The 12,071-nt window shown below is 44.4% G+C and overlaps 1 protein-coding gene and 1 long non-coding RNA gene across 2 annotated transcripts; one reads left to right on the top strand and one right to left on the bottom strand.

The window, feature by feature from the left end:
• Positions 1 to 478: 478 nt before the first annotated feature.
• LOC130529221 (uncharacterized) lies at positions 479 to 1,565 on the top strand. The gene is made up of 3 exons (XR_008951514.1): positions 479 to 1,116; positions 1,202 to 1,334; positions 1,414 to 1,565. It is a non-coding gene; the product is annotated as an uncharacterized LOC130529221 (long non-coding RNA).
• A 7,947-nt stretch (positions 1,566 to 9,512) lies between these two features.
• bloc1s2 (biogenesis of lysosomal organelles complex-1, subunit 2) lies at positions 9,513 to 11,334 on the bottom strand. The gene is made up of 5 exons (XM_057038209.1): positions 11,122 to 11,334; positions 10,780 to 10,896; positions 10,562 to 10,681; positions 10,370 to 10,474; positions 9,513 to 10,043 (listed from the first exon to the last, which is right to left on the bottom strand). Exons 1-5 carry the CDS (start codon positions 11,315 to 11,317, stop codon positions 10,012 to 10,014), a joined length of 570 nt encoding a protein of 189 aa, XP_056894189.1. The 5' UTR covers positions 11,318 to 11,334; the 3' UTR covers positions 9,513 to 10,011.
• Positions 11,335 to 12,071: the final 737 nt, after the last annotated feature.

Here is a 12,071-nt window from a genome sequence, read left to right as displayed (position 1 = left end):
CTTCTTCATCTCTTCCTGTAGATCAGTTTTGACTTTGTCACACTGCTCATTGACACTCAAGACAGGAAGGAAGAGCTGAATATACAAACACCAAATATTTACAATAATCATGCAATTACCCTATTATGATATTGTGAAACAGACATTAGCGATGGGGTGTGCTTCATTCGGGTGCATGTTGTAATCCTTGTTTTTGAAGATTTGAGCCTTCTCTGCCCCTTCAACCAAGAACAGGATGAAGGAAACAAACTAACCCTTATGTGTAATTGATGATTCACGCTTTCTGAACTTTTTGAAACTCAATGGCCTCTGTCTCCTCTCAACTGGAGTCCTTTTAAACGGTTTCTCTATGGAAATGGATTCTCTCTCTCTCTCTCTCTCTCTCTCTCTCTCTCTCTGTCACCTCCTCTCATTCGGTTGTTCTTCCATGCCCCCTCCCATCCACTCCATCTCTTTGACTAGCTTGGTGATGTGCTCTTGTCAGTATCCTTTGACCTATTCCTTCTCTGCACCCAGGGTCACCCAGCCGCTGCTACTGTATGTCTATTTCCCTCCCACCTATCTCAGTGTTTTGAGCCTACCCTGGCCTTTCCACCCGTAGATGTGACCAGTTCTTCTTTGAGGAAGGCTGAAGAAACAGCCAGTTAAAGTCTCCGTACATTCAGTGCCTCCTCTTTCCTAGAAGGGTTAGTTCTGAGTGTCTCAACCTCTGGACGCAAAGAGCCACAGATGCACATTCAAGAAATAAAAGAATCACACAAGTTGGATATTATTCTTGGTGTTTTAAGTCGTGAACAGTGAGAAGTAGGCAGAACCCTGTGATGTGTGTTTTCTCTTTTCATTTCCCCTCTACCCCACATAGGTGGTGAACGCTGTAACACATACCGATCCCACAACTTATACTCATTTGAGAACAAAACAGATTTAAATCCAGCAAGACCCCAGTTTGGGGGGGATTTCCTAATATGAAGATGGTCGCCGCCGCTCTCTTCACTTTTTCCGTTGCTGAACCAGAAACAAAAATTCAGCCACTTGCATAAAATGACAAATATTCAATTCAAATAGAAAATAATTATGATCACAACCCGGTCACAAGGAGGCTCTAAATCTTTAATGGTGAGTCTTTGTTTTAGGAGTCCCGAGTTTTTTCCCTCTCCCCCTCCCCATCTGTGTCTTGTCTGTTTCCCTTGTCTGTTTTCAGGCTGGGCGGAGCGGCTTCCAGACTCTCCCCCATTGGGCGATCAAAGCACACCTGAGACTGATCTCCAGTCAAGTCCAGTCATCCCCACCTGCCGTTCTCCTTAAAAGCCTGATCAACTCTCCACTCATTGCTGGTTCGTTGTTAACCTCCCGTGGTACAGCCTGGCTCCTAAAACTCTGCTTGCAAGTTTGTTTCCTCGTTCCTGTTTCCAGTCTGGAACTAATTGTTCGTCTCTCCTGCACATCGCCATTCGGATGCCTGTTCGTGCCGCCCAGCCTGCTCCAGCTTGACCGTGTTTGTCTGCTTCCTGCACCCTTTGGCTTTGTTCAGAACTTGGTCTTCAGTAAATTTGATTTCAACCTCACCCAATCGTGTGTGTGTCTGCATTTGGGGTCCTGATTTGTGTCTGCAGTGCCTAAAACGTTGGTCTTTTTTGACCTACTCAGAGCTAAAAAGTTAATTGGCTTTTAGCTGGGACAAGACCAGCAAGGCTGAGTTATGGTTTAAAAAGCTTGGTTTTTCTTTGACAGCAAATAGAAATGTTCCAAATCCCCCATTGCTGAAACTTCCTATACGATGAGCCCACATCACCTCCACCTACCCATCAGTGCATCCATTTTCATGGACAATGCAACCATAGAACTTACAATATTATTATATGCAACCTTCTAACCAACCACTATACTTCCTGACCCCCACACAGAAAACATATTTATTAAGATTCCCACCACAAAACCCACAACTATTCCTTATCCCAACACAACCACTTTAATTCATAATCTACAAACACAGACACCCACAATCCCACCACATGAGCAAGTACACACGTGTATAATAAATTTAGACTGGGTTTATGTTTTCATCTCGTCTCGTCTTCTTCCGCTTAATCCAGAACCGGGTTGCAGGAGTAGCAACCTAAGCAGAGATGCACAGACACTTCATTCAGCTCTTGGGGAAGTATTCCAACGCGCTCCCAGGCCAGCTGAGAGACATAGTCTCTCCTGTTTTCTGGGTCTGCCTCGGAGCCTCCTCCCAGTGGGACACACCTAGAACAGGAAGGTGTCCATTGGGCATCCAAAACAATGCCCGAGCCACCGGAGCTGACTCCTTTCAACACAAAGGAGCAGCGGCTCTACTCCGAGCTCCTCCCGAGTGACTGAGCTTCTCACCCTATCGCTATGGAAGCGCCCAGTCACCCTGCAGAGGAAAATATTCCTTCCACTGTCTAACAATATCCCCAGTTGAGGTTAGAGGGTCCCCAGCTGCACTATAGAGAGTGTTGGTGGAGCCCTGCTTCCCCCTCCTAAGGTGGTAATGGTTTGCCAGAATCTTTTTGAGGCTGACCTAAAATCTTTCTCCGTGGCTTTCCCGAACTCCTCCCAGACCTGAGTTTTTACCTCCTGGACAGCCCCGAGCTACAACCTGCTTGGCCTGCCAGTAACTGTCTACAATTTTGGGAATACTATGCGTCCACAGCTCAAAGCTGCCACCTCAGCAATGGAGGCAGAGAACATGGTCCACTCTGACACAATGTCCTCAGTCTCCCTTCGGATCTGGGTGAAGATCTCCCAGGCAGAGGGCTCAGCTGGACGTTCCCCACAGACCCTCACATAATGATTGGGTCTGTCAGGCCTGTCCAGCCTTCTCCCCCGCCAGCGAATCAAACTCATCACTAGGTGGTGATTGGTTGACATCTCAACCCCTTTCTTCACCCAAGTGTACAAAGCATACAGCTGGATGTCGACGAAACGAAAACAAAGTCAATCATCGACTTTCGTCCCAGGGTGTCCTGGTTCCATGCGCACTGATGGACACCCTTATGCATGGACATGGTGTTGGTTATGGACAAACTGTGATGAACACAGAACACCCATCGGGTTCAGGTTGGGGAGGCCCTTCCTCCCAATCAGACCCCTTCAAGTGTCACTGTCATTGCACACATTGACGTTAAAGTCCCATAGTAGGAGACCCGTCTCCAACCCGAAAGCGCCGGGCAATGACTCTCACGTTCACCGTGGAGTAAATACCAACACATGGCGGGGAGCTCTGAGTAAGCTGGGGAGCTGAAGAGCTATGAGTAAGCCTACACCAGCCCGCCGCTGCTCACCCTGGGCAACTCCAGAGTAGTGCAGAGTCCAGCCCCTCTCAAGGACCTGGGTTCCAGAGCCCATGGTGTGTGTGGAGGTGAGCCCAACTATCTCTAGCTGGTACCTCACAACCTCCCGCCTAAGCTCAGGCTTCTTACCCTCCAGCATGGTGACATTTCATGTCCCCATAGCCAGGGGTTTAACCCGAGGATTGGGTCATCAGGGCATCCTGCTACAACTGCCACCTAACTCACTTTGCATCTTTCCCTCTTGGAACTACCTGTGGGTGGTGGGCCTACAGGACGTTGGGCCCACATCGCCATTTCGGGCTGCACCAGCCGGGTCCCGTTTGCACAGACCCGGCCACCAGGTGCTCGCCTGTGATCCCCAACCCCAGGCTTGGCTCCAGAGTGGGGCCACAGTAACGCCAGGTGACGTAAATAACCTTGAGGGGTTGGAGGGATGGAGGGGTTCACCACAATAAGGTGGTGGTTCAAGGAGGGGGTATTTATGTTTTAACTGTTTTTTCAAGTCAACAAAACACAAACTTCCAAAATCATTTCTAAATCAGAATTTGTTGACCATAAAAATGAAAATCTGCACTTAGCATGGACTGACAGTTGGGCTGAAGTAAAAGTCCTCCTCTTCTGAGCAAGTCAAACCAGACTAACAATTTAGTTTGCGATTTTGTGTCAACATTCATCACTTTACTGTATCACAACATACAAAAATGACACCATCAGTGACAGAAACATTGGTGTTTCTAATTGTTGTTCACTTTCTCCCAGCAGTCAACAGTTTGTTTATTCAGTATAGAAAAGCTATTGGTTGATGCCACCATGTTATCATGGTAACATAACACTTAACATAGAGTCCTATGACTGTATAAACCCCAGCAAGTTCATGATGAGAACACTGTTACATCTTAGACGGGCAACAGCTCCGTTCTCCATCACTGATCGAAAAGAAATGGCAACACTGTTTGACCGGGTTTGTTTTGGGGAATGTACAGTAAAATGATAAGATAGCAGTACACATGTGTGTGAGCCACTATTTGTCTCTGTCCATTATCACTTGACTGCCACTAATTCCTAATCTGCCTGTCCCAGCAGTCAGTGATACACCCTGGACAGGTCACCAGTACACACACACACACCACACACACACACACATACACACACACACACACACACACACACACACCTTTCAGTAACTCCCAGACACACATTCAGGGGTCATTTTAATTCTCCAACTGGAAAAACAGATTTTTCCCCATAATACTTCAGATTGTTTTATAAACATTTATAGGAGGCACCATTCCCAGCCAGTTCTCCCAGTTTTACTCATGTCTGATTGTGTTTATTTGGTTCATGTCCTGAAACATCAAACATGAGAAAGGTTAAAAGAATAAAATGTACCATCACAGATTTAGTTCCTTCTGTCCTCGACTCATCTGTTACTGAGTCATGGGTTTCTGGGGTAACTGCAGGGTCAGCCTGCTGAGCTTAAATGGAAAACCAGGTTTCTGCTGGTTCTTCTGGCCAAAGTTAAAGCATGAATTACAAGGCTTGGTTGTTGGTTTTTTTGTTTGCTTACTTTTTGATTTAACATTTAAATCAATTATAATAAGTCAGGAGAATTTTTCATTCGCCACACACAAAGATTTATTTTACATTTTTCATTTCATTTTCTATAAATAATACATTTATATGTATTTTTGTTGTAATTGGCCATTTAAAATTGAAGCACAACGATTAAAAATCCTCATTAGAAACGGAGTCGGCGGCCAACAGCAGACAGGAGCAGAGCTTGATGTTTTTGGCCATTTCAAGAAGACCACATCATCACTGTGAGGACAGACAGAACATCTGCAGCAGCCATTATCGAGCAGGTAGCCCAGCTGAGCCCAGGAACAGCTCTGTTTATGTTCTCCGCTTAATTACGGAAAATATTATAATGGTTTGTTGCCCTTGACTCTGCTTTGCCTGTGAATTTACAGGTGGACGGAGAACCAACCGGTTCAGACACAAAGAGTTCATGAGTTTTTACTGCAGAATTATTCTCAACGCCGCTAAATACTGGACTTAATAGAGTTAAAAACAAACTGGACATTTATAAACGTAGCAAAGCAAATAAGTTCCTGTAATACACGTTCTAACCTGCACGAGCAAAACATTTATGTCACATCTGGAGAACATTCCAACAGCTCCATTAACTGAGCTCTGAGGAACATCACCTATCCAGATCATCATTCACCTCCACGTTCCATTTTCTCACGATGATTTCTCCGATTTTAGGATCACATCTTGTTATCTCACCCACGTCTCTGCCCACAGGTTTCTCTGGACCACCTCTGCTTTCCCTCTCGGCTGTTTCCACTCAATGTGGCCCTTCGTCCTCGCTGCACATAGTCATAACTATCATTTTAATGTTCCACTTACATTAGTTTTTATTTCTGCAGCTATTCACACAGTGAAAAATGAAACAGAAAATGTCATTCCGCCATGCAAAAAGCAGCTTTTATTAAAATCAGTTTATAAAAATTGCTTTCTAGGACAACTGTGGGCCTGAGGCTGATCTGGGAGCAGATATTTCAGGCTGAGGTGGTGGTTCCTAAACCTTTCAGGGCTTGAAACCAATGGTGCTGCAGGTGGTGGTCGTGATTCTTTGTGTTTGTGTGAGTAAAAATGAAGCGGTTGTTTGTTCTGTTCCATCTGCTTTGTGCATAAAGTGACATCTAGGCTGTCATGTTGCATCATGATGTCCCTTCCAGACCATCTTCTCCCTCCTTTGGGTCAAATCTAAACTGCAAGTTCACTGTGAAACATTGACATTTTATTCTTCTCAAACTGCACATTACTTGTCAAAAGCCGTTTATTGATCGGATATGTCTTTGGACATCTGCAGCAAAACAAATAAACAAATTCCTACTCGAACATCTGGTAGACACAAACACTCACTGGGGTCACGGCACCGGTGGGCCTATCTAGTATGGGTTTTGAGGGGGTTATTTGTTCTGGTCTCCAAGACTCCCTTCGGGAATCGTTCCGGCTGTTTATCTGTTATGATCCCGTTTCCACAAAGCAAGAAATGTAAACAGAAAGAGTGAAACAGTGAAGGGTGAAGCTGAGAGATGCAATTGTGTTTCTGAAAACAGTTCAGAAGCATTCTGAAAAGATTAGGAAAGAGTTTATGTTTACCGCTGTGCCACATTTTCCCAGATGTGGGATTTAGATACGGGATTACAGCCACTCAACAGCTTTCTTAAGAGTTAAGACAAAACAATCAAAACGAACAGAAATGTAACCTAAAGGAGCTAAAACCTAGAGTGTATTAATAATTATCTGGTGTGTTGTGTTATCTCTGCATAGTGCAGTGAATTAACATTCTTTCCAGCCCGTTTTTAAAGTGTTTTAAGTGTATTTCCATGTGTGGGCAGTGTGACTGTAAACTTCACACGTTCACAGACAGATACGGACATGCAAGGATGCCTCTGGTGCCAAAGAGTCTGAGCGAGCCTCTCCAGAGATGTTAAGTCCATCGAGACAGATAATAAACGGAAGACGCCGCACAGGACACAAACAACAGCTCACGGGGAGACCTGCCAGGAGCGGAACCATATCACGTTTAAGATGGGATTACACAGGACAGTTCTCAGGTGTTACTGCTTACGACTCCCAGTAGAGAAGTGGCCCCCAGTCCGTGTTTTAACCCCAGGATCAGAGCCGTATCTGAGGCTGGAGCCGCAGTCCCACACCCCGACTCTGATACCTGCTGAGAACGGCTGGACGGCGTCTCACCTCCAAAGTGACACGGCAACTGCAGACGGTCCCACGCGGCCTCCTTCCAGGCTTCAAATAATGTGACATTTCTCCGTAATCAGAACGGATTGCACCTCTCAAAGACTTCCAAGAGTCTCACCTGACAGACGCCGGCTTTGGGGCTCGGATTACAAAAGCCGTTTGATGTAACTTGCACGCTTCCGAGCGTATCCTTACACCCTGACGTGTGTGTGTGCACGGTATATAATGAAGGTGTTAGCAGCAGAGGGAAGTGAAAGTTCGTGGTGCCAAACGTTGACCTCACATAAGTTTTCATGCCTCCTCATAGAAGGTATTTGAAGTTTGGCTCCATCTTTCAGATCTCACATGTGGCTTGTGTTTGCGCCGAAATGTCTCCCAAATCTATTGGCTGCTTTGAAATGGATGTAAACATGAACCTTTGTGCCATTTATCCCAGCCCATTTGGCTGTCTTTGGAGCGTTGCTGCTTTAAAAGGGCATGAGAGGGTATTTAACTTGTCACGGTTTTGGGTTGTTGTTTTTTTAAAGTACGGAGTCCTGTTGTCCCACGCAGCTCGTGCGTGAGAAAATGTGTAAAAGACGATGGGATCCGGAAATTTCACAATAAGATGTGCAAACACTGACCAATCAGGCTGATTGTTAACGTGCAGCAAAGGCTGAGGAACAAATGTGGTCTGAAATCAGGCGTCCTGATTCGCTCCCATTCATGCAGGAGGACAAAGAGAAATCTCAACATTGTGCGAGCTTGTTAGTTACACAACACTGCGGTGTGGCCTGCTGCCCTCTCATTGTGGTTCCGTTATTATTGCTGGCTGCAAACGCCGTATGACCGGATAAAGCGGCCGCATTGCTGCAGCAGATGATGGACGTGTTTTTGATACAGTTTTCTGCACATTTCTTACAGCCTCCAGAGGGACGTCAGAGCGAATCAAAACAGACGCGTTTATCATCTCAGAAGATCTGGCCTGAAACGCTTTCTCTGTCCAGCTCCACCAATTTGGAGTTTAGAGCAATCTGGCAGTTGCAAATCCAATCGAATGAACCCCTTTTTCTCTCCCCAGAACTTGATTTTTCGACGTGCGATTCGTTATCGAAGGGTCGGGGCGGAGGGGGAGCAGGTCGGCAGGTTGCATTCAGTCTCCTGCTGATTGTGTTGTGTTTCAGCTCTGGAAATCAGTGTTTTGAGTTCAGAAATAAGGGATTTTTCCTGATAAAGTGCTGGCGTAGGCCAGGAACTATCTGATGCTAGTTCTCACGATAATCCCGCTTCAGAGATGAGGAGCAACATAACGTTAGCATTGCTTTCTTTTGGCAACAAGCGGTCCTTAAAGAAGCAGGTTTCAGCAAAGAGGCTCCGCAGCAACCTTGCCTACAGGAGAGCATGTGAACCACGATCAGGATGTCCATCGTGACTGATGTTCCTGATAAGGTTTTCAGGTGCCCAATCTGCCCTCTGGAATCCCTCAGGGTTTTTTTTACCCACACTTCATAGATCACTAAGTAATTGACTATAGTCCCCCCCCCCCCACACACACACACCAAAAAAATATGTGCTTCTCATTGACTGGATATGAGGGAACAGAAGAACACATCATCATCGCTGCAGTTTCCTCACGGCCCAATCATCTCAGATGGCTCTACCAGTCGGACACGTTTCTCTGCTTCCTTTTCCTGTGTAGGCAACACCTTGGAACCACTTCAGGAAAGTATGGATTCTCCGGGAGGGGGAGGACAATGGGTGGGTGTCGAAAATCTGCTGAACACATAACCACCAAACCCAATAATTCTGATAGGCTGAAAATAATGAATAGTCCGAAATGTCCGTCTTATATGGAGGCTTTTTGGTGCTTATATCAAGCTATTAAATATCCAAATTGTTGAATAGACTCCAAAGCAATTGGGAGAGCCCATGAAAAGGTAGAGTTGGGGAGACTGAAGGATGGGCACAGCAGTAAATAATAGCACAGCGTGAATAACGAGTTCCCTCCAAGTCTGGGCCTCTACTGGACTAATGACAGAGATCTGGTTTACATTATTTCTTGGACAAACATACACACACATACCCCTGCACACTCAGGAGGGAGGTCCTGTCAGTTCGGATAATCTGTTGCCCGCAGCAGAACGAGCTCTGGGTTCTGCTGTGGGACAACCAGAACAATGGTGAAAACAACTCAAGCAGAGTGGATGTCACATGCTACACTTTCTTTAAATGATCCCCCCCCCCCCCCCCTTATCTCTGTGGGGTCAGAAATTTAAATCTCTCCACATTTGAGCTGCGTGATGCATCCATTTTCATGCTTGTAGTAGTGCAGCTCTGCCATCTTCTGACATAAAAAAATGCATGCAGGGTTTTGCTTTGTTTTGTAAATTACATTTTTTTGTTGGGATCATTCCCTAAAGACAACCACAACGGAGCAATAACTTATATCAAATATCTTTAATTTAAAACCACATAATTCTTAATTACTCTGTAAACACACAGAATGACACGTGGACACCGCTTACATTTGCAAGAGTGAAGTGAACCTTTAAACTGAGAAGCAGAGGGCTGGAACAGAGAAAAAATGCTTCAACGTGTTGTACATTTATGAATGAAGTAGGTCATATGGTTAACTGTTTTACACAACTTCATTTGTTCTACCACAAACCCAAAGACAGCCCCCCCATACATTTACAATGTGTGACTGCAGCCAAAATCAGTGTTGGTGGAGGTAAATCAGTCAAACATTCACCACACTCTTATGCTTAAAGCTCCTTCTTCTTTACCCTTTTCTAGGTGTCTAAGTGGCCGTGACTGTTTGTTGTTTCAGTCTCGGTTCACATCCACCCCGCAGCTCCTGGCATCACTCACGGGACGAGAGGTCGGTAAGGCTGAGTTGGGTTAAAGTGGGTGAGAAAGGCACCATAACTCTTCGTCCTGTTCACCGCTTCTCCAGTTTCTTGAATCTGGCCTCTGGAAACACAAACAATGACAAGGACATGATTCATCTTCAGGGAACATGATAGAGGTTTGACTGTTTTCAAAGCTGTGATGTTGAAAGAGCTCCAGAATAAACCGACTGTGGTGTTAGAGCGCCATCTGCTGGTAGAAAGCGTGATGAGCGTTGAGTGCATAGAAAAAATACAATGTGTAGGTACTATTTTACAAATGATTGTTTATCTCCTCAACAACGTTATAACGCAATCAAGTGTTAGGTCACTTAATATACAATTTATATAAGAGGTTATTATAAGACCTTATTATATTATATAATATTATATATTATTAATCTATCTCACCCAGTTTCTTGGAATATGCATCCAGTTTGTAAGCGGCCTGCTCAAGTGAAGACACTTGCTCTTCAATCTGATTTATCTGATCCAAATAAGGCTGTAAACTAGCATCTAAAAAAATAAGGGCGTTAGTATATGTTGACATCTGAACACTGAAAAATATAGTCAAGATTTGTTGAGACAACAGATCTTGTTCACATTTGTTGTTGAGATCCTGTAGGTTTCGGCTGATGTTGACACTTATGTCCTTCATTTCCATGTACTTGAGACTAGTAAGTTTGTTCATGTTCTCCAGCAGACGATAATCCTCACAGATGCCTGAAAATGTGCACAGTGGATTTAAACAGTGAATACAGTACTGTACACCCATATCCATGCAAACAGAGTAAAGACAGTGACGATGAGTGTTAAAACACCTGTCAGCTCCCCTTGCAGGAAGATGGCCATTTTTCCAAACATGTCAGTGCAGAGTTCATTGATATCAGGATCTGCAGGCTCCACAGCCTCCTCTGCTGTCTCCACCCCAGCATCACCTGATCACACATCAGGATGACGATTAACATAACATAACACACAAGGGAGTTTATTTTGGTAGATTGATTTTATGATTTTATTATTATTATTATTATTATTATTATTAATTATTATTATTGTTATTATTAAAATGAGTGGATATGACGTTAAAATTTCATTAAATTGAAGAACAAACCGCGACATTGAAATTTAAATCGTAGCATTAGCAGGCTGTCATCACTCACTGTTTGAGTTTGGTCTTTTCGGGACGGCCGCTGGGCTTTCTAACACAGCCTCCGTCACCCTCCCGTCCTGGCTGGAGCCAGCAGCCGGGGTCGGAGCCGCTGGCTGGGCTGCTGGTGCCCTGGAAATGCTGTCCATAGCTGCAGCATCGTCTCCCGTCGCAGCCATTTTGTTCCGCTTTGAGTTTTCCTTTGTCATGTGACACGAGTCTTCACGTGACGTCCGACCGCCGCCCCATTCACGCGCATTGCCACGCCTCGTGGAAAGAGTTTGAATCGATTTAACCAATAAATCGCTTTGTTCTTTTTTTAACCTTGCATGTTTACGTGCATATAGGGTGTATTTATTATATCATTTATTAAAATGCATGTTCAATCGTGCATTATTATTATTATTCGTCCTTTTTTTCGGGTTATTTTATTGTTTATATGTATAATACACAATGATATGAGTGAAACGGATGATATTATTACAATATTATAAAACTATAAATATTCCATATCTATAGAATAGCACGAATATCTCTGAATGTTGTTACTTTTCGGACTTTGCTGTGTGTTATGTTGAGCAGCGTCTCAATGTGGGTGATGTGATGTTGGGAACGAGTCACTGCAAAAACCAAATGCCACCAGTCAGTTCCCCTGACTCCCAATTCTACTTGTGTTTAAAAATAAAAACTGATCAATCACTTCTTGAGAATTAAGTCAAGGACTTGTAAAGCTGGAATAGACTGTCACCGTACTCCGATTTTGAAGTCGTGATTTTATCTCAAAATCCACGATTTTTTCCTTACTATTATTAGATTTTAGATCAGTCCCATTTGGATCCTTAATGTAAAGAACATTTGTCATCTTTGACCCTTGAAGTTTCCCACACCTACATTTTTCTGTTAGGTCGCCCGCGGAAATTAGATGCAGTGGGACACATCCATGTGTTTACGGCTCTAGAAAGT

Source organism: Takifugu flavidus, chromosome 7, assembly GCF_003711565.1.
Source record: "Takifugu flavidus isolate HTHZ2018 chromosome 7, ASM371156v2, whole genome shotgun sequence".
NCBI lineage: Eukaryota > Metazoa > Chordata > Actinopteri > Tetraodontiformes > Tetraodontidae > Takifugu > Takifugu flavidus.
Note: the sequence above shows the minus strand (reverse complement) of the source record. Positions and strands in the feature narration are given on the sequence as shown.